At 36.3% G+C, this 25528-nt stretch overlaps 1 protein-coding gene across 3 annotated transcripts; it reads right to left on the bottom strand.

Moving 5' to 3' along the window:
- Positions 1-1301: 1301 nt before the first annotated feature.
- On the bottom strand, positions 1302-25528 carry LOC114351722 (protein rolling stone). Of its 3 annotated transcripts, none has more exons than XM_028303020.1 (6): positions 25370-25528; positions 10433-10586; positions 9448-9659; positions 6134-6274; positions 4752-4979; positions 1302-3596 (listed from the first exon to the last, which is right to left on the bottom strand). In XM_028303020.1, exons 1-6 carry the CDS (start codon positions 25386-25388, stop codon positions 3448-3450), a joined length of 903 nt encoding a protein of 300 aa, XP_028158821.1. In that variant the 5' UTR covers positions 25389-25528; the 3' UTR covers positions 1302-3447. The 3 variants fall into 3 exon arrangements, with proteins under 3 accessions (XP_028158821.1, XP_028158822.1, XP_028158820.1); XM_028303021.1 differs by lacking the exons at positions 10433-10586; positions 25370-25528 and adding exons at positions 13856-14009; positions 21567-21853; XM_028303019.1 differs by lacking the exon at positions 25370-25528 and adding an exon at positions 21567-21849.

Raw genomic sequence — 25528 nt, 5'->3', positions numbered from 1 at the left:
GTGAGTCACGTTAAAGTGTACATATGAAAATAGATGAAACTAGACCTATTTTTATCGACAAAAAAGAGGTCAAAAATTTTTTGAGATTTTTTTTTAATTTTTTATAGAATTTTATTTCTTTCAATTACTTATTGTAAAGAAAACGTAATAACTTTTAAACTAAGCGGTATATCCTGATAAAATAAAAACAGCAATAATGCTAAATAACAGGCGATACTAAAAAATACATAAAATACACAAAAATGGCCAACAAATAATAAAAAATGATACTTTTTGAAAAAAATCTGCTTTTAAATTCGTGTTTTTTTGGTTATTTTTTAAATTTCTCCAAAAAATGCCCCTATAACCGGTGGTTTTTATTACTTTGTATTATTCGCTATCGTATTACTTTCGTAAAACCAAAAATCGCATGTCTCTATCCCTATCACAAGTTTGCAATGATCGTTTGAACTAAGCCTCTCCGGGCGCGCCATTCAACGCTTTGTTAACAACAAAACTGAAAATGGCTCTAGATTTTTAATTTTGATAAAAACAAAAGATTTCGAAGAAAAATAAGCATTTTAGTGAAAATTAAAATTGTCTCTACCTGTAGCGGAGAATAATGTTGTGGCAGGCCTTTGTTCAAACGATCATAGCAAATGTTGTGATAGGGATAGAGACATGCGATTTTTGGTTTTACAAAGATAATATGATAAAAAATAATACAAAGTAATAAAAACCACCTGTTATAGGGGTATTTTTTGGAGAAATTTATCAAATAACCAAAAAAACACGAATTTAAAAGCAGATTTTTTTTTAAAAGTATATTTTTTTATTATTTGTTGGCATTTTTTGTGTATTTTATGTATTTTTTTAGTATCGCCTGTTATTTAGCATTATTACTGTTTTTATTTTATCAGGATATACCGCTTAGTTTAAAAGTTATTACGTTTCCTTTACAATAAGTAATTGGAAGAAAAAAAATTCTATAAAAAATTTAAAAAAAATCTCAAAAAATTTTTGACCTCTTTTTTGTCGATAAAAATATGTCTAGTTTCATCTACTTTCATATGTACACTTTAACGTGACTCACACTGTATATAGCCCTTGGCTCAAATATAAAGGACCCTTAGAAAGGCAAGTTAATAATAATCTAAACATAGCACAGCCTCTGAAAAGCTTTCGTGCAAATAATATAGGAATTTGCATACCTACTCCTCTTTATTAAATCTAATACTTATTGTATGTCCCTTTAACAGTTAATAATTTTTCTTCGTTCTCTCAAATCAAAACCATTGTCTCGATAACTGTTGTTAATTTCAATACCAATTTTACTTCATCCCTGTAGGTCAAATACTGTTTCATTCTTAAATGCTTAATAGTTAAATACCTACATATCTAAGGCCAGACTCATATAAGCTTTATTTTTTCGGAAAAAATATGAAAAACAAGATGTCTTCTTCAGGAATGATCTTCTGATCTAAGTATGTTTAGGTGCGTAATTTTTTTCTGACCACTAAAAAATCTTCAACTCGTCTATATACTTATTATTAGCGCTCATCAGCTGAATTAGAGCTTGTGCAGAACATAACGAAACTATAATTAGTGTATGCTTTCAAGGTAAATGCAGCGGCAGTAAAAAGTCTAGTAGTTGGGCTGACGGGAACACACGAATCTAAAATTACACGCAGCTAGACGCACGTAAACAATTCTTCCTGATCAACTATGCACATTGCAATTGCAAAGATTTCTATATCTTTACTAGACAGTCCTGAACTGATACTGAATGATTTTACTTACTAGGTTGTTGATAAGTATCAACAACTCATATCTTCAATTGCGACCGCGACCGAAAGCGCGCTTTGAAATAATTTTTATTCTGAATAGCACAACTAGTACCTAATCTTTTTATATTGAGGTTCTTAAAAACATTTAATTCTTGTTAGAAATCTAGTACGGTAGGAACTTGCACTCGCAAAATCTATTCTAGAACTTACACAATTGTGTATTTCATGCGCTCTGGAGATACTATGCTGTTGGACTATACACTCTACATAATCGGTATAACGACTATTATCGTATATTTTTGCTAGAGTGAGAAATAAAAATACCGATAACTTCTTCGGGAAGGCAGTAGGCACAGGAAACATTTCAGATTTTTCACCATAAAATACCGTATTTTTGCTAGCTAGGCACATACCTAACTGCCTACCATCCCGGTAGGTAAATGCAAAATTTTAAATCAATGTGTAAGTAGGATCTAAACGCTTTGGTGTTGAATGTAAAGGAAAAGCACGGACGGACTAAATGCATGCTTCTACTTCTTTGGGTTAAGACTTTCTTATGATATAAATATATTTTTACAATTATAAATAGGCCCAGTTTATATTTTAACTGGGAATTAATCACTCAAACGTCCAGGATTACAATAAATATTCAATTTTAAGATTACTTTGCTATTTCGACTTCATCGAATCAAAATCGATAGCAAATGTTACTATAGTTCTCACGTATAAGTACTTAGGTCACACAATAGTTAGACCATGTTGCTAAAGAGCGTGATACATAATGTACCTACGATTCGTGAAACCAGCCACATTAATTACGAACATTGTATTATGTACAAATATCTCAAAGTTAAAATAATCAACCTGTTATTCTTATGCATAAGACAAGAGAAGGCACACTACACCATTGCAGTAATTATTTATTTTATATTAATCTATTTGTATATTATTTTAAAAAGCGTTTTTAAGAGTCCGTTAGCTTTTGATCATCATCAAGAAATTATAAACTTGTAAAATCCGTGGAAACAATAAATTATTCAAAAACCGTCACCGTAGTAAAACAAATACTTAGCTGTGTTTTTTTTCTTTATTTATTACTATCTTGAGGTAGTTAACTAAAAATAAATAAATATTGATGAAATGGGGTACCTATTGTCTCACATTTTAATAAATCTAATAGGCCAAATATTATTCATCTTCGTTTCAGCCCAATGAGGTCCACTGCTGGACAAAGGCCTTCCCCAGAGATTTTCCATAACCACCAGTCCTGCGCTGCCCGCATCTAGGTCATCCCGCGACCTTCATCAGATGGTCGGTCAACTGAGTGGGTGTCTTACCTACAAAAAAGTTTTACTAATCTATTGATTGTACCTAAGTACAAAAATAGTTGGATTTAATGATAATTCACTGGAACGCGCTAAATGGCACATGTATTAATCTTACAGCTAACCTGGACGTTGGAGTGATAAAGTAGGACAATGACAAATTATAATAATTAACATAATGATGCCACCAATCTCTCTAGTCTTGATATTCCCTGCCTGAAACATTGGCATTATAAGGGGAAGTGTTACGATTATTTCTATTCTTATTAAAATAGCTGTATAGCTAGCAAGCTGCTAATTAAAGTGGCTTGTCTTCAAAATTGAGAGCTTCCCCTTTAGAGAGATTTCCTGTACTCTCAGTGCGTTGGTAGCGCAAGGCGGTCGGCGTTGCGCGAGGGTCGGAAGCGCGAGGCGATGCGCGCGCGCAACATCGCGAGGCAGGTCGCGAACGCGTGCGCGAACAGAAGAACCACCGCGCATAGTGCTACGAAGCCGAACGCTGAGCCTGAAAATAGATGGAAAAGGGTGAAAATGACACCTACCAATAACTTTCAGGGACGCGCGCGATAAAGTTTTTCTGTGACAGACAAAATTCCACGCGGGCGAAGCCGCGGGCGGAAAGCTAGTATTAATATAAAACTTTGTTTAGAAGTATGATGTTATTATATTCGCTCTACATGGGTCTTATCACGTTTTTCCATTTTACCGATGATCTGTTTCTTTCTATCTACACTATGCTAAAATCGATTAAAAATTTTAAATTTTGCAAACCACAAGTTAGGAGGTACTATTGACATATTTTATTGCATATTAATTTATGTCTATGCGAAAGCTGAAGCCTGAAGCTAATCATCAATACATACCAGTATCGATGCAGGCTGCACAAGAAGATAATGAATTTAACAAATAGTTTATTACAAGACGTTGAAGGGTGTTATATTATACCCTGGGTATAGCTAGGTACTTATTCATGGTTTGATTATCGAATTATCGCGAAAGAAGATGTTGACATTACAAAACACTCGTTTAATGTAGGTATTTCATGTAGATCACACATATTGAACTCACTTAACAACTTTTTTATCAGTTGATATTCATGAATGGACCACTTATTTAGTAACACCAGTCTATTATTAAACACATTGCTTTGTAAATAACCATGTAGTGACAACTCGAAGCGGTTCATGGCATATTAATATGGTTAGTACAGAATCTGTTGTGTTAGTGAAGAACCATATACCTACTACAGAGNCTACAGATACATTCATGTAGAGACGTTTGCTAATCTTGACATTTAAAACGGCTTGGTTACGACCTTAATGTAATGCGAACTAGAGTGTTAATTAACGGGCTACATTTAACACCAATTGTATAAACAATACCATTGACATTGTGCAAGGATAATGCAATAAACAGAAAACATCCAATATTCACAGTTAGGTACAGAAAAATATTAATTGACGTCAATTTTTGTGTTCGAGTCTCTCTTGCGTATACAATTAAATAAATATTGTGAGAAGTTAATTTCGTCACAGTACCTAATAGTCTCAACGAACATATTGTTTGGTCCCCTTTATTAGGAAAATATTTTTCAAAATCTAAGGTGCTCTACCTTAGAATAAGCGTGTCTGAGAAGTTCTATAAGTGAAATTATACTAACCAGGTTTATTCCAATCCAAGGCTGGGTATATGGCTGGCATTCCGAATCGGTCAGTACCGCCGCACGACCAATAGATGGCGCTGAAGACTCCGTAAGCGACGCCTGCGCCGACACCGTACAGCGCATGCGCGGCGCGGATCGGATGCGCAGTGACCAGTATCTCGCAGATCATCGCGAGTGAGTTCCCTCCATGGACGAGGAGGTTTAATGCGTTTATGTCATGGATTTCTGGGAAAGGAAATCGATAAGTTTATATTGTGTTATTGATAAAGCCTAGTGTCTAGACGCAATATATTAAGTAATTACACAAGATGATAGATAAAGTAACGTCATATCGTTAAGGAATTATAACTGCAAGCTCTAAGGATCAATGATGATAACACCTTGTGGAAGTTCCATGACATTTATTTCATTCATAGATTCTGTAAACTATACTTTATTATTGTCAACTAGCAGAAGTACCCATGTAGATGGGTATCCTCAAGATAAGAATCATAAGTATACTACAGTTCATAGTTAACTCAGTCGGACTTCCGGTATGTGTAGGTGGAATGATGTTCATAGAAATCTACGTGATAGCGTTATGTTAAGGATGCACTTAGCTCCTTAACTAATTGATGACTGACAAACAGAAGGAGTTCTCGCTTAACCAACACGTGATTCATCAAGTAAATAAGTAATATCCTAGATGAGTAATATCATAGTTGTAAACTAGTTAAATATTAGAACAACAGGGATAAAATGCCTACACAATAGTTAACGTTAGTGTGCTTTATCCCATGATTAAGTGGATGAGAAATCTCCTAAGCAATAGAGTACCTCGTAGAGTACTTATATCTATTATTATGAGAAGAACTAATTGCCATATTTTTGCAGCAGCAGTATCTGCACGTATTACCATCAGAACTCAAACCAGCTCATATCATATCATAAGAACGTCATCATCATCTCATGCTGAAGGAACAAACAATGTCTAATCAAGTACTCACTGGGTCATGGACCAGGGTCCAGTAAATGAGGGTGATGACGACGAAGGCCAGGTCTGTAGCGACGTTCTGTGACTTCTGTGCCAGTCAGATGTGTATCACCAGCCATAATACCATCAGAACTCATTCACAAATCATCGCATATCATAATATCTGAACTTCATCATCCTCTTATGCTGAAGAAAAGAACAATATCTAATCAAGTACCTACACTACCTAACCTACCCACTGGGGTCATGAACCAGGGTCCAGTATAATAACATGAGGGTGATGACGAAGGCGAGGTCCGTAGTGACGTTCTGTGCCAGACAGCTACGTATTATCATCATATCATCTGGTATCTTATCATCAGAACGTCATCATCCTCTCATGCGGTCATGCTAGTCAAGTACTCACTGGGGTCATGGACCAGGGTCCAGTATATGAGGGTGATGACGAAGGCGAGGTCCGTAGCGACGTTCTGCGCCAGCCAATACGCGCGGCAAAGTAGAGGCGTGCGCGGGCGCCGCGGCATGAGCGCGTCGTCGTCTTCGCATGCTGTGGGCAGAAAAAATACCATACATTAGATAGACTACTATCATTTATCTAGAATACTTAACAACTAAGTATAGCCTAGCCTAGGTAGGCATCTAGAGACTATGTTTAAATAAAGCTTCGTGAGGTATAGAGATTTATGTGAGGACTCCTTAAAGAAATAACATGAACGACGATCCATGAACGAAACAATTTCGTCCGTATTTATTGATAATAAAAATACAATTTAATTATATTGTCCGAGATCACAGTTACTTAAAATAACATTAGGGCGCAACCCGCATAAGTTTTGGAGGATTATTAACATGTCTGTCACTGTCAAAACATCCTGTGAAATCGATATATCATAATATAAATCAATAATTGGCCGGTTTAGTTGTCATGGGAGGCAAGAATGGGGAACCAATAGGGATAATTAGAGTGGTCTGACGGCCACTGCGGTCTTAATTGACGCGAAATTGTATCAATCGACCCCGCGACCCTGTCGATGACTTGAATTGGATGCCGAATACAAATAGAATACCCGAATTGGCTGTCGATTCATTGGACACTCCACGCCAATTGAAACTAACAATTTTGTAAATATAGTAAGATTTTATAATAAAGATTCAGACAGAGATAGACAGAGATTGAACGTTCTAGTATGCTCGCCATTGCTTTAGACGGAACTATTCCCACAGTTGCAACACCTGTGTAGCCAGGATCTAAAGCTGATACTTCAGTGGATACATGATAGGTAGGTACTTGGTGTCTGTGATAATCGGGCTATATTTGTTGGAAATACCAGTTTCGATTGGCGCAGAGCGGAGAATGACTGTCTCCAAAAATTTATTTGAACGTCAGCGATGGCAATGATTTTGATAAAGTGCATTCGCTTTGAATTGAAATGATTTTATGACATTGATTGTTGAACCGCATTAATTTACAACCACAGACGATTTGCATTACCCTATTATGATGACAAGTTTTAATACTAGCAATTTATTTACAATACGAGTAGTTATCAGGATTTTATTGAACATGTTTGAGCCCACAACTTCGTAGGTGCGCATGCAATTTATTTTCGATTATTTAAGTTTTTTCGTACCAGAATTTGCAGTTGCATGACTGAAACTGACGAACAATCTACGTCATAAAGCAAAGGGCTTACAACTTTAAGGTAATCAGATGTTTGATTATTTATTGGATATTAATGTCATTTTTAGAGGCAGAACTGGTTCATTTTATGAAATAGAAAGAAATTTTTAATTTCAACGCAGTAGAAATTTTACAAAAAAAACATATTTTAATTCTATAAGTTCATTATATCGGAATGTTATCGGAGCTTGTTGCTAAGCTTCTATCAATGAGTCGTATAGATCACAAGACGGAAAATTAATGCGTTTACTTTTCCATGGAGTAAGTAAGGGAACGATTTGAAAAAACGTAATTGCTGAAACGTGTCCAGCAATGCAGGGTACACGACATTCATGTTTACGAGAACACGAGACCGCATGATTCGGTTAATTGATTCGCATGAGCCGCCTCAAGGAAACGCGCGCTAATAGGCGCACCCACGCGACGGCAGAATTGACCACTAACCGACACTACAGTTTCAGTTCTTGCCATGACGTTACCATGGCCTTGGGGGGCGTTGACCTTCGGCTTGAAATTTTTAGAGCTTTTGTGTCAATCAGCTGATGGTGATGATTTAATTACAGATATAGGTAGAGCGTTTTCAGTATATTTTGGCATTTTAAAGTAGGTACCCCCTCTTGTTCGATACTTACCAAAGCAAGAGACAATGGATATAATCATACATGTATACGTAACTACATGTATAAAACACATTTTATATTGTGCGTGGATTGGACCCGCAACGTTTAACGTGATAGCCTAGTTCTTAATAACCACACTAAATCGGACGTCTAATGACCTATTTCGCCATTAATGCCCTGTAATGTAAAAGAGTGTTGGTCTTTGTTAGAAGGTATTAAGAAGCATTTTTATACTTTCTCTGTTTTTTTTTCTGTCTGAAACGAGTAATCGCAAGATGTTGATTCTTAGAACTACTATAAAAGTAATCGTAACGATGGGAATAATCCTGGCATGTGTTTAACGCTTGTAGCTGTAACGTGAAACTGAAAACTAAACTTTGATCGGTTGTTAACCATTGCTCCTCGCTATTGACCTTGTGCGTGTCCAAACAAACATGCCCACGTCGACTCTACGTCATAATCACTTAAAAACTAATAAAAGTCCAATAGTCATCGATAGCCGCCATCACGGATGGTCATGAAATCTATTACAATCAATTGGAGTCAGCCGTTTACGGGACAATGATGATGGATTGTTTATGTTGACGATTATTGTATCACAACAATTAGAGATTTACGGCCTCGGAAATGACATTTAATATTATGAGGTATTTAGAGAACAATCCGGTTTGAAGGATTTTTCTAGGATACATCAATTGTCCTCATCTTATAAATGTATCATGTAGAGTAGAATGACCACCATACATTTTCAAAATCAAATTCAACATAGGCCTCGTATCTTTTCAGCAGGCAGATATAGTATGAGAAGCTCAGTTGACCTATAAAAACGAATCCGTAGCAACAACTGTACCAACGACGTTGACAATAGATGCTTCAAAGAATTTCCTCTGTCGTCCGGATGTATAATAAAATTTAACAACTCGCAGCAATGGACATTGTGTGCTCGTCTGAACCGAGGCGATTTTCTATTGAGCGGGATCTCGGCAAATCTTGACAGCTATTGTGTCGGAGCTGACAGGATGTCTCCATACGGCATTTGGTTAGAGACGAACAAGTCATTGACTTTTGCAGAGCACGCAATAGCCACTTATCGGTTCCAATAACGAAGACAGCCTAACCATTGCCTCACCATTTTTTAGAGCTATAGTAATAAAAGAAATTACTTGGAAAACTTGAACATTTCAATTAAGTAACAACAAAAAGTGTTTTTTTTAATATTAAAACAATGTCGATATTATAGTAACGTGTGATTTTGATTTTAATTTACAGTTTTAAGTTCGTACCGTACACACGCATAATATCCGCTTGCAATATCTGCGAATGAATGGAAGGCCCAAATCTTATGTTAACCTAGCTGTAAATAAAAGTCAAAACAATTGAAAAAGTGGGCGTGCCATGTGTAATTAGTTAGTAACTTACGATTATTGAAAGATTTCTGCGATCTATATCGGTGAACGACCGCCAACGCGAGTCCGGCCTGAAGAGCGATGAGCAGGAACCCCCAGTTGGTGAAATAGATGAACCATTTGAAGTAGTTGAGCTCCACCTTCGGGCCCTCGTACCGCGGCGGCAGTCGCTGGCACACGAAGCTGGCTATGCCCGTTGATACCACTGTTATGAACAGCAGCCATCTGAAAAATTGTGTGCATTATAGATTCAATCAAATTATAAATAGCTAAAGAATGAGAAACGAAGAAGGCAGAAAGAGATAAATGTACAAAACTAAACTTCTGTGGGTAGAGCTTTTGCTTGATTTTCACTGAAAACTTAGCCAAAAGGCTTTGATTACAAACAGGTTTTAGTTACAGCGTTTGAAACTACAGATTTAATTATTGTTTAGATTAGTATAATAAATTAATATACGCCATTTACTTTTTTTTAACCAAGCTCAATTGACTTCAAACAAATGAATAACGAAAGATTTGAGGAATTGGTCGTCGAGAAAAAAGCAACGCCGATTCTTGATGGCCAGTGTCGCGCGGCCAAGGAGGCCGCAACAGTTATGGCAACAGAATAATAATAAGTACTGGTATTATAAACTACGAGTTGTCTAGATACTCCTAAAAATAAGAAACATTCACGCATCTGTCAAAACGATCGTCTTTTATTTGACTTCACTTGTACAAGAGGTATGTCATGGAAGGCGTAAGTCTGGTCTGTTACTGGCAGCACGCGAGCTGGGGCGCGAATGATGTAGGTACTCCTGATCACGAAACATTCACGCATCGGTCAAAGTGATCGTCTTTTATTTGTCTTCACCTGTACAACAGGTATGTCGTGGAAGGCGTGAGTCCGTTCTGTCACTTGCAGCACGCGAACTGGTGCGCGATAATGTAGGTACTCATAGTTTTATTAAGAAACATTCGCGCATCTGTCAAAGCGATCGTCTTTTATTTGTCTTCACCTGTACAAGAGGTATGTCGTGGAAGGCGTGAGTCCGTTCTGCCACTGGCAGCACGCGAACTGGTGCGCGGGCGCGTGGTCCAGGTTGAGGGCGCGCCGGCTGGCCTGCCAGATGCGCCCGAGGGTGGCGGGCTTGCACGCCTTCTTCTGCATTGCTGTAACAATTAATCAATTTGAAATCCAACGACGTAGTAAAGATAGAACCTAAGTAGTTATACATTGAAAAGATGATGACAGAACTGTTCACTAGGAAAATTCTTTACTTACTTAGCCTAGTCGGCCGATAGTTGGGCCCAATTCTAATTTGTATGAAAAATCAATCGGTGTAATGTGCGCACTTCCATACATGCCCATGCTGATTAACTGCCCGACTAAACTATCGGCCGACGAAAAATCGGTGATCTGCGCCTTAAAGTTATTTTGGCCGTAAGCAATTAAGAAGATTTTTGGCTCTTAGGCGGAAAGCTCAAAGCTCACCACTCCTAAGAACCGTATCTGAAAGCTGAAAATACTTAACTAATGAGGATCATTTCGATTTTTAGCTGTGAATGCAGATTTATAGGGCTAAGAAATCCTTAATACACAGTGCAAAAATTTTTGTTCTACGACAAAAATTGACGAAGTTATGGCCAAATTACTAAAAAAGTTCACTGACCGCCCGGCGCGGGGACGATGACGTCATTATATCCGATCCGAACGCTGCCGGCGTACTGCGTGGATAGAAAATATTTTTTTCTAGCCAAATTATCAGTTTTAGAGAAAAACTTGTAATGACATTTATTCATCAGAATAAAGTAAGCTATTATGTTAATAAGGCCAAACGCAATTTATTTTGAAATTTTGAAGACTGTATTAATTACTAGAATTTAAGTTTAATGTTTTGTTTTGTTTATTTAAAGCCTATTTTGTCATTTTTAAATTGATTATTTTGTTTTAAGATACTGGGCAATTACTGTGCTTTGATGTGGGCAATTAGTGTAAGTAATGGGCAATGACTGTACTTTTTGGAGGATTTTAAATTTATTTCAATATTTTCTAAGTTACGTAAGTTTTAACTAAAAATTGTTAATATTCTGTTTAAAAGTTTATTGAGGTATAAGGAAAAAGTCATAAATGGTCGATAAATTAAAATACTTTCTTTAATTTTTCATCTCAATGTGTTTGCAATCTTAAGTGGGCAATAGCTATACGGTTTACCCTACAATTTTTTTTTTCATTTCAGTACAACTGCATTTCAGAATAAAGATTGTTTTTAAAAAAGTTTTTTAATTATTATAATTTTATTTTACACTTTTTAGTAGTATCTCAATCTCAGAGCCTTGGTTCAATTACAATACAATTTAGCACCAAAGTGCTCGAAAAGACAAATCCAGCAAACCCAAACTCGATAAGTCTCCACCGTTTCGTTTAGGAATTCCTATGGCCACCTCCTGACTCCATCATCAGGACCCTGGACATCATCTAGTACTAAAGTGCTCGAAAAGACAAATCCAACGAACCCAAATTCGATGCGATACCGCTTTTTCATTTAAAGTTCCTATGGCCACCTCATGATTCCATCATCAAGCCAGCTCAATGGTACCATAACATTGCTATGTCTTCGTACTTACATAAATATACCAAATGGCAATGCCAGATTTTGTATTTTGTATGGAAGGTGGCGTCTATTTTTTTTCGCGCGGCCATCGACCAAACTTTGTTTTTTGATTACAAAATAGTGTAAAACCAAACTTACTATGGCATGTATAAACTCAGTCTGAATTAAGTTACGAGCATTAGAAGTTTGATGATTTTCCTACTAAGATTTGCTTTTTGCGCGCAAGTTTTGTAAGAAATTGCAACAAAATATTGAGCTATTTTTTATTGCGCTGATTCTGCTCCATATTGATGTCTGGAGCCTTTAATAGATGGTATTGTTTGTTTACACATACAATGTCACTATTTTGTTGCAATTTCTTACAAAAGTTGAGCGCAAAAAGCAAATCTAGTATGTAAAATCATCAAACTTCTAATGCTCGTAACTCAGTTCAGACTGAGTTTAGAGGTATACATGTCGTAGTAAGTTTGGTTTATGACACTATTTTGTAATCAAACATATAATAAAAAAAAACTTTTTTAAAAACAAGCTTTATTTCTGAGATGCCTGTTGAACTAAAACGAAAAAAATAATTGTGTGCAAGGTTCAAATAATTTCGAAAGCTTGTATCACTCATGGAATTTATTCCTCTTTTTTTCTGTATGCGCTACAAGTTTTGTAAGAAATTGCAACAAAATATTGAGCTATTTTTTATTGCGCTGATTCTGCTCCATATTGATGTCTGGAGCCTTTAATAGATGGTATTGTTTGTTCACACATACAATGTCACTATTTTGTTGCAATTTCTTACAAAAGTTGAGCGCAAAAAGCAAATCTAGTTATGTAAAATCATCAAACTTCTAATGCTCGTAACTCAGTTCAGACTGAGTTTAGAGGTATACATGTCATAGTAAGTTTGGTTTATGACACTATTTTGTAATCAAACATATAATTAAAAAAAACTTTTTTAAAAACCAATCCAATCCTATTATGTGCATTTTGATATAAAACTACAAAACGAAACGTTTTTTAGGTGTACTTTCAATTTTAAGTTTAAAGTTTAAAGATTTGGTCCAGCCTTGTAGATCACTGCAGCCTTAGGTACTCCTACAATAAACAGTATCGAATTTGACCATCTATCAAATTCCGACTACTTATACCAAGGCAAACTATTCAGCACCTCGACATGGAGGCCATTTCAAATTTTTTGCATACTTTATGACACCAGTGTGGTTGGTCATGAGCTTAAGGTTTGACCTGAAGATGAGGTGCTATGAATATTCATAAATTATTATTAATTCATTCATCAAAACGCGCGAGGTTTTATTCATGTCAAATTATGACTTTAATGAAAATAAGTTGGTAAATGATGAGCATGATGGAATAAAAATAAACTAAATATTTGTATATGAAATGATGCTTTTTTGTCTTTATAAAATAAAATGAAAAGGTTGTTTCATCCAAAAATAAGTTTTTATAATAAAATTATTAGATAATTGAAGCGTAAACATACGCCAATCAGTTACATTTTATCGAACCTTAAAAAGGTTAAAAATATAGTGAACTCTCCTTTGATTTTTAAAGATCAATCAGTCTATGTGATTTATATTGTCCCACACTGTGATGCTTAACAACGTCGNTACTCCTAATTAAGAAACATTCGCGCATCTGTCAAAGCGATCGTCTTTTATTTGTCTTCACCTGTACAAGAGGTATGTCGTGGAAGGCGTGAGTCCGTTCTGCTTCTGTTACTGGCAGCACGCGAGCTGGGGCGCGAATAATGTAGGTACTCCTAATTAAGAAACATTCGCGCATCTGTCAAAGCGATCGTCTTTTATTTGTCTTCACCTGTACAAGAGGTATGTCGTGGAAGGCGTGAGTCCGTTCTGCCACTGGCAGCACGCAAACTGGTGCGCGGGCGCGTGGTCCAGGTTGAGGGCGCGCCGGCTGGCCTGCCAGATGCGCCCGAGGGTGGCGGGCTTGCACGCCTTCTTCTGCATCGCTGTAACAATTTATTAATTTGAAATCCAACGACATAGTAAAGATAGAACCTAGTCAGAAAGAGGACTAAGAAATAACATTGTAGTGTGCTGGGAGTGGCGAAGACTCCACAATTATTATGAGTGACCGTCGGCGATATAAGAGTGTTTTCTGTAAATACAAAACCACACATTGAGAAGATGATGACAGAACTTTTTACTAGGGAAATTCTTTATGAATTATAGTTGTTTTGGCTGTAATCTTTCATGAATACTTTTGGGTCTCGAGCGGAAAGCTCAAAGAACCACCTCTGAAAAACTTTTGGAACTTATTGACAACAAAGTTTAGGTAGCCGTAGGTGGAGATCGGTAGGCTATTTTCGCCATAGCGATAAAGTTTGCAACGGTCATGCGCCGGCGCGGGCGCGGCCGCAATCAATGGAGACATTCAGTCAATTAGAGAAGAATACGTTACATTGCTGTGATAACAGCCGCAGACGGCCCGCCACAAAGCACCCAGTGTGGAATCAATCAAAACCCGCGATAAGCAACAGAAAGTAAGATTCAATTTGCCCAGTGTCATTCGAACGACTTTGTTGACTTTGATATCGAGATACTGTTTACTTTGTGACGGGTAATCAATGTGTAGATTAAATTGTTGTGGGCGTCAGGAATGACGTTGTTTTAATTAAGTGCATAAGTACCAAGCATTTAACGAATTTAGATAATATGTGAGTTATTCAATACTATTTCGCTATCTACTACAAAGCAATATTATTTTTATTACAAAGTAGGTAGGTACATGAGTACGAGTAACAGTGATAAATTAATTTAAAATACTTATATCTGTATAAAACATCCTGTACTTATGTATGTATTGGAAACATTTCTATGATCTATGACATCGATATTATTATGCCTTACTTTCACTGTATTTTTCCTATTTTTTATGTTATTATAAAGTGTGAAATAACAGCTAACAGAACATGGGGACAGTGATCTAAGTTTAGAAGATTATGGTTTTTGCTACCAACCGATTTCTTACAAGCTCGTGTGTTGTACTCTATTTGTGCAATACAAAAATACATTCAAAAAGACTCACTGGCGTTTGTTAGATAAAGTTATTTCATCAACGAAAAATTGCATTCAGTGAAGTATTTGAGTCTCGAGTTTTCTCTGTAGCCGACAGCATTTATTGGATTCTAAGAAGTTTTATTAACAAGCTCGTTAAGTTAGCCATTGGTTTGGGATTGGCAGTCGTTGCAGGTCTTGTATGCAGACAGTTCAAGTGGCGGGACTTTAGTCAATTGACAGCGGAACACCCAGTTATTATTTTAAAAGTTTTTGTCTCGTCTGATCTGTTACTCTATAAGTATTAGTATTTTTATAGTACTTATAGGGTGTGTCATAATTCTCATTGCCTCATCATTGTAATTTGATAATTATTCTGTAATACCTACTTAATTCTGGGATCAGCATTAGGTAATTCGTAAGTAAGGCAGTTCAGTCTGTATAAAATGATAGATGAGACAGAAAGAAAGATGCTTTACCCTAAGGTAAGTAACCAGAGCCAAGTCAGCTTTCATATGGTGGTCTGTGGTGTGGATCTGAAACAGGTATTTCAGACAGCAAAGTCTGCCTCAACTTTTTAATTGACGCGAATGGCCAAGGAATACTGCACTTCGGCCTGCAGTTATACTTCGGATCAGTATCTCCAGGATCTGGCAGACAGTTCAAGTGGCGGGTCATTGGCTCATCAGGCCGTAATTGCCGGCTGAAGCTGAGCCGGCTCAACTGAGGCCACCTGCACCGTCTATTAATTAACCAGTTAACAAATGGCATAACAATTATGGCGAATGTAATAAACGATTGCCCGTAATTCTAAATTGGAGTTATCAATATTTACAAGGACGTGTAAAAATAATGCCATAATAATTACGCATATGCATTGGAAAGACGTATATGATGACGTCAATAAAGATTACATAACTTTTTTCTAGTTTGTCCAGAAACTGGTATTGTTTTTAATGTTTTCATGCTAAATTATGATGAACATTTTTATTTGAAAATGTAAAGAGGTGGGGAGTAAGAGGTTGACAATTGTGTACCTATCACTCACCTGGCCTGTACAGCAATGCTGTACAGTAACACCAACTACGAGTATTTAACCAGAAAGTTTAACGAGACTGTATTTAATTAATTTAGGAAGCTCCTGTAAAACGTGCACGCATTCATTCATTCACAGCTGCGTTCATTCACGATCGAAATAAAAGGGCGGGAAACGATCACAATCAGATAAAGATCAAGGCCGTCTAGGCATTGTGGCAAACATAATAATAAAAATGTCTGCATAAGTACATTCATTATTTAGTTGTTCAGCTGTCGCACACGGCTTATATGGCGCAAACAATTTCAGAGAAATGTGATGAGCATTTTAAATTAAATTGTTTTGGATGATATTAAATATTGGTGGGGTAAGCTTTGCTTGGTAATTGTTGATCAATGAGTTAGAGTTCGTAGCTCGTAGAGACGACGGCCGTTGGGGCAGGAAAGTTCTCGAGTGGCGACCACGGGCTGGAAGACGTAGCGTGGGCAGGCCTCCTACTAGGTGGACCGACGATCTGGTAAAGGTCGCGGGAAGAGCCTGGATGCGGGCAGCGCAGGACCGTTCATTGTGGAAAACCTTGGGGGAGTCCTTTGTCCAGCAGTGGACGTCATTTGGCTGAAACGAAGATGAAGACGAGTTAGAGTTATCTGCTGGTCTCATGTGCGTAATTACAGTTTTAAATATGAATGTCCTTTTGAACCAAATCGGTATTAGGTTAAGGCACTGATAAATTTTCAATTGTTGTATATTGCTGAATTAATACAATTTTTTTTAAAATATTAGTAATTTGTTATTGCACAAATTTCTAATACTCTAAGCCAAATATGCGTGTACCACGAGTTCACCACAATAGTGAGCGGCGGCGGGGACCGAATCCGCGTTCCCCGGATCACGAGTCGTCCAGTCCNTTTTGATATTAAATATTACGGACTAAAAAATTTTTTTTAGGCAACTAGCCTATTGTTATGTATTGCTGAATTAATACATTTTTTTAAAAATATTAGTAATTTGTTATTGCACTAATTTCTAATACTCTAAGCCAGCGGTTCCCAAACTTATTTAGTCTACTTTGAGAATAAAATATTTTTAGCGCCCCCCATTTTTGTAGTCAAGAGTCGAGCTCAGTCGGTGTCTAAGAGTCCTCCTAGTAGATGACGCCTTCCAAGCCTCTACACAACGTTCCGATTTTTTTTTCTGGGTCTCTTACCGCCCCCCTTTAAGCCTGCAGCGCCCACAAGGGGGCGTTATCGCCCACTTTGGGAAAGACTGCTCTAAGCCAAATATACGTGTACCACTAGTTCACCACAATAGTCGAGCGGCGGCGGGGACCGAATCCGCGTTCCCCGGATCACGAGTCGTCCAGTCCGACCGGGCNTCCAGTCCGACCCCTTCCCCGTTCGGCTATCGAATATTCAAATTTTTATAAAGCATCTAAATTACATGATGTGACATTATTGTACCTAGGAATCAATTAGCGAACATGACTAACAGTTTTTGTGTGGGCACTATTTTTGGGATAGCTTTTATTAATCCATTTGACAAGTGGGTCGCAGCTTTGCCATCATGTTATTCACACAGCTCGCTCTTTTTTCAATCGAAGATGAATTGCTAGCCTCTAGTCATCGCTACCTATTTAGGTTTCAATGATTCTCTGTCAATTGGTTTTAATAGAAAGTCATAAATTATGTCGTAAAATCGGTGTTAGCACGCGTTTTCACTAGCCTGACCTTCATTCATAGACAAATGAGAATGACAGGCTTCTCAGAGATTTCACGAGACCATCAGAAATCATTTGACTGATGGCTTGTCTCCAAGCACGATACAAGGCTCAATTTTTTGAAACACTGTCTCAAGTTTCTCAAATAGGTAATATTTTTTTATTAATTCTGAGAGAGCACGTATGCCGCCGCCATTATAATGATTAGTCACTGAATAAGTTTAGTTAGTTAAACGATTTTCCATTGCAATACTGACGAGCCGATTCTGTCAATGAATTTTGATCTATAGAACTGTCATTTAATTGTCAATCAATCATACTTTTTCCTTAAAAATAACAATGTGTTTGAAACTCTATTGGTGTCAGTCGTATTTTATGGTAATTAATTATGGCATAGATAAGGATTCATCACTTGTTTGCAATTTTTCGGATTTGCATGGTATGTATTTACTTATTTAGTCTATTAAACTAATACTCGTGTCTTTACATCTTTACACTATGACCTTAAGCAGGTCTATTTCTACTAGCCCTATTTTGGGAATACTACCACAGGTAGTTTGCCCCACCATGGGGTGCCCAGTAACTCACGTCAAAAAATACCCTAAGACTAAACGCACCATAACACAGTAATTTTATTAAAATTTGTATAATGTAAAATATTTAAATCAATTTAATTATAGTAATTACGGATGGGAGCAGTGTGGTGGGCCGCATGTGTAACGCGGTGTAGGTGAATATTAGCCTCGCGATTCAATGAATGGAATTAAAATATAGGCACGAAATAAATAGGTGTTCTTGTGAAGATTTTTATATGTATAACTGGGCCCTTTAATGATATTTATTTTCTATTCATAATCTATTTGGGTAAAGTAAAAATTTTTAGGGATATTTTTGTCAATGCCTACTTCAATCATGTCAAAAGTCGGAATGAAAATGATAAATCCATTACACAGGCGTAACTTTCTGCCATTGATCAAATAATTCAAAAATGTTTACTCATCGTAGGCGTAGGTATCCACCGGATTGAATTCGATTCGCTGACATTCCAACATGCCACTGTATGTTTACCAAATGGGGAGGATAAGTAAATTGTTTTTGATGTCATTCGATCCTTCAGCGCGTACACAAAACATTAAAAAAATGAGCACGTAAATGTTTCAGCTTGAAAACAATGCATTTTTCAGCTGAAAATTTCATTAATAGATGCACCTACTAAATTATGATGTTTAGAAGAGAAAAAGTAGTTAATAAATTTAATTATTTTTAGAGATATTTCAGAAGTATTTTCAATTATACAAAATAGAATTTTCTTTTTTTGTAACATAAATTCAACGTCGTATTATAATTGTATTCAATAGGCAGAAGATTGCATACTTTAGTATAACTGTTACTAACGAGATAGTGCTGAAGTTAAAGACATGTGGTCCGGATGAAATTACTTAACGCTTACTAATCTCAAAATAAAATCATCTAACTCGATGCCTTGCCAATAGAGAGGCCATAATTTTTCAGCTTTGGCAATAACTCTTGAACATGTTTAAAAACTCCACCATATTGATAACATGACGTTTGATTTAAGTATGTACCGTGAAAAATAATAATAAGTAAATCTATGACGCAAGTAGAACCGTATTAAAAGGGATAATTTTAAATCATCTACGGTCAGCCTATCTGCATGTTACGTGCGTTCGGGTAAATTAATGTTTAAGAAACAGTTACGTATCATTTGAGTTACAAACTAACGTAATATACAAAACTGTGAATAAATGGAAATTTAAGCAAGTATAAGTGAAACAAATGAATATCGGTCAAGAGCGAATCTGACTCTCATTCTATTATGAGTAGCCAAGTTGGTATAGTCAGCGTCAAATAGGTAGTTCGTGACGCCGAAAGTGGGCAAAAAGTTGACAACATTACCATAATCCATAGAAATAAAGAAATGTTGCGAACTTTTTGGCTACTTTGGGTGACAAGGACTATGTATTTGACGCTGACTGTACCATGCTGTAGCATCATTAAATTGCTTACATTACCTATGTTGTATTTTGTTTTTGCGTTTCTTGTACTCGTATGTAGGTAACTTAAGTTAGTATTTGCTCAATAAAACTTATCTTTAGAGGGCTAGCCCGTCCGGCATGCGGAATGCAAGCTGCTATGCTAGCCAGCTAAAAATAACCTTGCAGCATTTTTTCGAAACCTTAGAATAGCAGGCCGATAGCAAGCGAACTGCACAGATGGCTCTTTTAACTGTAATTTTGCATCCTTAATGCAGCTATAAATATTTAATACATTTATGGTGCAGGTCTGTGTCCCAAGTAAGTATTATTTTGTACCTGAGTTTTTTTTTTATAACGAAAAATATCATAAGATGTGTGCCTTTTGATAATCAAGATAGATTAAAAATATTTTTTTTATTTACCTAATTTACAGAAAAAATAACATGTAAACAGTTTTATTTTTAAACTAGCTTTCCGCCCGCGGCTTCGCCCGCGTGGAATTTTGTCTTTCACAGAAAAACTTTATCGCGCGCGTCCCTGTTTCAAAAACCGGGATAAAAACTATCCTATGTTCTTTCCCGGGACTCAAACTATCTTTATGCCAAATTTCATCAAAATCGGTTGCGAGGTTTAAGCGGGAAAGCGTAACAGACAGACAGACAGACAGACAGACAGACAGAGTTACTTTCGCATTTATAATATTAGTTGGGATTTATACGAGTAGAAAGGAATTAATCACTTGCCTAAATCATGTTTGAACTGGACAGACCACACATAGGGAAAAATTAGAAACTTTTTGAATTTAATTAGGTTGAACTTAAAAATCATTTTTCATAACACGTTACTGCACAATTCACTTAAGGGAACATGTTTTTACTGTCGTCTCTGCAAGCTGATAAAATTATGGTCAATTACATGCTAATTAGAAACGACTATAAAGTTCGGGTTATTTTATTACTAGAGTGTAGAGGGTTCTGTACATTTTATGCCACGTTTTTTAGCGCATGTTTTTTTAAATGTTTTATGGATTTCTTGTATACTCATATAACGCTATTTAAATAACTTCGTAAGGAATATACCTACCATATGAGTAAATCTTTAAAAAGATTTTTTGATAGGCATTTTAAACTGAAAATAAAAGAATAGTCGTTCGTTTAAATCAGACAGACAGACATAGTCTAAGGCAGGCATTATTAATATGAGGTGTTAGAATTTTCTAAAATTTTGCCCCTTACAATAATAAATTAGCCTGCATTTCCATGTATGGCATTTGACTTTTCAAAGAAATGCCAAAATTCTAAAATGAAAATCAAAATTATCTTTATTTGTGTAGACTAATTAAATTAGTAGGTACCTACTTAAAAATCGTCAAATGCTCTTCAGGTTATTCTATTAAAATAACTCAAAAATGCTTGTATACATAGATCATAAACCATGATACCTAAATAAATTAATTACATTATGTCTAAATCAGCTGTTAAGATTTATTGTATGAAGAACTAAATAATTCATGGGCTCTCTGAGATAAATTAGCATATTTGAGAATTTCTGACTAGAAGTCACCTTTCTACTTTTAATATTTAATTTATAAATTAGTTGACTAAATACTATGATATGTCATAGGCATATTTAAGATAAATAAATTGATTTTATTCAAAATGTTAACTTAAAACGTGTTGGTTTTAAAAAAATATAATCGGAAAGACTAATATAAATTATTATTGATGTTGTTCAAGGTATGGCGCAAGGATTTACTCACATAAATCAAATTTGGGGAGCTTCATCCTGAGGAGACACGGGAGCCGCAGCGTCCAGCACAGGTTCGATCGCACGAGTAGCCCGACGCATTCAAAATGCCACTAGCGCTTCGTTTTTCATCGTCGTGTTTTATAAACGAAAACAATGCGTTTGATTCGTGTTTCGCGATGTTTTTAAAAGGTGCGATGCATTCGATACGCGCGCATGTGCGGCAAAATCGGTACTCGGCCCGCGACTGGCGCAGAGGATGTATCGACGCGCCGATGTGCGGACTCCGAGCGCTGTCTCGATTAAAACTAATTCCTACGGTTAAGGCCTACGTCCACGATGTTGCGAGTCAGTCTCTAGGAAAGCTAAGTCTGTAACTATAGCTATAATATATGTCAAAGCGATAATCGCAGCGATTTGGGCACATGTTACGTGAGAAGCGACATCTGTCAGCTGATGCCAGACGCGACGGCTGGGTGGTGCATAAATTATGCAGCTTCACAGCGGTATAATTGATTTGAAGTTATGTAAGTTAACTTGCGAAGGGTATCGCATTGACGAGTACTTTGAGGTACTTACAGAACTAACAAATATTGAGAAAAGACTGATTGCGCAAAACCCCAAAATTAGGTTACATTTTCACTGAAACAATTTTGCACCTTAAAATAAAGATTTCATTCTTGCTTCATAATATTTTCATTTTTCAGCCTTTGAAAATTAAAATATTAATACATTTTTCATTTAAGTAAGCAGGTAAGTAAGAAGGAAAGATTGTATTTAATTAAGTACCTTATTATAGTATTAATTTCAGTAATTGTATGGGCACTGGAAATACCCGTAATTTTCCTCATCTCTCGTTATCAGCAACGGTATAAACCGCCTGATAACGTTCAGCCGGCCCTGAATTGCACCTATTGTAGTGGGCGAAGGGCTTTAGGTGTCAGTTCCGCGGTCCCAATCACGGGGCATCACTCGCCCTATCTTTGATATCGGAGTGACCACAATGACACTTAATATGGACAAATGTCCTGTTAATTTGGTGCGATTGGCCGCAACGGGTGTGGACGAATTTTGATTCTAATGGCCAATTTCATTAATGATGTCAAGGCCAATGGAAAAACATGTTGCGTTTCAGTCACACTAGATAGCTACGAATATACACGCACTAGCATTTAGTACATATTCATACATGTTAAATATAGATCTACAGCAAACATTTAAGCTGAGTTACCCAACACCCAACTTTGACCGTAACTTTAACGAAAACCGGTGATTTTCATATGGAGTTTGACAGATTTTTGACGTTTGTTACAGTCAAAATAAGATTGTGCAACCCAGACTTCTTCATAATTAATTATGTGTAATGTTTATCCAAAATTATAACTGACTAAGAACACATATAAGTATTTATGTTGTTCCAATCTTATTTACAGTACCTACTATAGTCCAGTCAATGAATGCTTTAACGACGGTGTAGAGAGAAATCGGTGGAACACTATTTTTGACCTCGGGACTTAATTTAGACTAGTTAGGAGGTGAACATAGCAAAAGTCCCCGCCCTTGAGTCGGCGGGGAGAGGGGGGTTTAAAGGTACTTACCCCTTTTCGGTTTTTCGCTTAATCCTAACTATGTGTCCTAGTGACATGACTACTATGAACCAAAAAAAGCTTATTCAATTTGCTACAGGTGAGATAGTCAAGTTTTTCTATATCTTGTATAGTTTTCGCGGCATCTGCTCTAGAAGGTCTGAAATATTGGAATTTTTTTTTGTGTTACATGTTCCCATCAGGAGAAAATCGACTAAATCAACATTGAGCAAACATTCTAGACATGCGGGAGCATGTCTAGAATGTTGGAATGTCACTAGGACACATAGTTAGGACTAAGCGAAAAACCGAANGCAGCGCAGGACCGTGCATTGTGGAAAGCCTTAGAGGAGGCCTTTGTCCAGCAGTGGACGTCATTTGGCTGAAACGAACGAACGACGAACGAACGAGATAGTCAAGTTTTTCTATATCTTGTATAGTTTTCGCGGCATCTGCTCTAGAAGGTCTGAAATATTGGATTTTTTTTTGTGTTACATGTTCCCATCAGGAGAAAATCGACTAAATCAACATTGAGCAAACATTCTAGACATGCGGGAGCATGTTAAGCCTAGTTTAAGGGAGGGGACTGCACCGTGCGTATATTTAGACGAACCAATTGGAGCCACTTTTGACTCCTCATCACTCAAAAACTAATGTGCATTAACACTTCGGCTCATGTGTTGAGACTTGCAAGATAAATATCAGCTTCAAATTTCATAAATATACCTCAAATGGTTAATTAGGTATTGACGTTTAAAAATAGACATTTAGAACACTAAAATTTATCTATCACCTGTGAAATGTTAAAATTTACTGGTTTTTTATTTGTTCCTTTGTATTTACACAATTACCTATCTGTATGCCAAATTTGAACCTTCAAGGCCATCTGGAAGTGGTTAGAATTTGGTCTATACGTCAGACATGTAGATTTTTGGACGTCAATACCTAAAAAAACCGTAAAAGAAAGAGGTATATTTATGAAATTTTAAGCTGATACTTATCTTGCAAGTCTTAACACATAAGCCAAATTTGAATTGTTTATGCACAGTAGTTTTTGAGTGATGAGGAGTCAAAAGTGACTCCAAGTGGTTCGTCTAAATATAGGTACGCACGGTGCAGTCCCCTCCCTGGAATTAGGCTTAACATACTCCCGCATGTCTAGAATGTTTTCTCAACTTTGCTTTAGTCGATTTTTTCCTGATGGGAACATGTAAGGCAAAAATAAAATTTCCAATATTACAGACCTTCTAGAGCAGATGCCGCGAAAACTATATAAAAATAGAAAAACTTGACTATCTCACCTGTAGCAAATTGAATAAGCTTTTTTTGGTTCATATTAGTCATGTCACTAGGACACATAGTTTCCGAGTCCCTATTAAGCGAAAAACCGAAAAGTGGTACCATTAAACCCCCCTTTCCCCGCCGGCTCAAGGGCTAAGGGCGGGGACTTTTGCTAGGTTCACCTCCTAACAGTCTCAATAAACTCCCGAAGTCAGTAATTGTGTTCCACGGATTTCCATCTATAATGCTTTATTGACTGGACTACTATGTAAACAATAATAATTATACGAAAAGGAGTGATTCTGGTACTAAAATACGATAAATTTTTTTTGGGTATCATCAACATCTCTCGAAATCTCACACTGAAAAAATATTTCCTCATACCAATAATAATTATTGTCACTTATTGTAACAGCTGATAAGTCCATTAATATAAATACAATTAATGAGTCTCGATATACAGGATAAATATAGGTATGGGTTTCATTCGTGTAAAATATATTTTATATTTTTTAAATACTTTATCATTAGGTAGGCTACTTTAGTTAAATCTCTTTTATTTTAAATTTAGAAATAGGAATATGATCTTTAAAATTTTTAAAAAGTTATCTATTATTTTATAAAAAAAATACAACGAACGTTGTCATGTTAGTTACCACAGTACACGGCTACTAGGTAAGTTTTGTGTTATTGATCGATGGAAATCTATTTCTTTCAAACTGTCCTTGACAAAACTGAATTCAGAAGTTAATACATTGAATTATATGTACTTAGTACTACTTAGGTTATATTTTAATACCGCTTAATGTAAAGTGATTTTTAAAATTTTACCTCAAACTGATAAACACAACTCAAAATATTATCATAATCTCTTTAAACTACTTAACCTGAAAGTTTATATCATTCATAAATCAATATTAAGTAGGTATTAATTAAACACTAAACTTACCGGAGTCTTCTGTGTCCATAGGTAAAATATCACGTGTCTGCACACTTCATTTCACTTCATGATTATTTAGTACGTCATACTTTAATGCACTAAAAGTTTAAGTACGTGTATACTACGAAAAAATTAAGGGTGTTACACACAAGTCTGCCGACCGACTAA

Source organism: Ostrinia furnacalis, unplaced genomic scaffold, assembly GCF_004193835.3.
Source record: "Ostrinia furnacalis isolate ACB-3 unplaced genomic scaffold, ASM419383v2 OfSCF1172, whole genome shotgun sequence".
NCBI classification, from domain to species: domain Eukaryota; kingdom Metazoa; phylum Arthropoda; class Insecta; order Lepidoptera; family Crambidae; genus Ostrinia; species Ostrinia furnacalis.
Note: the sequence above shows the minus strand (reverse complement) of the source record. Positions and strands in the feature narration are given on the sequence as shown.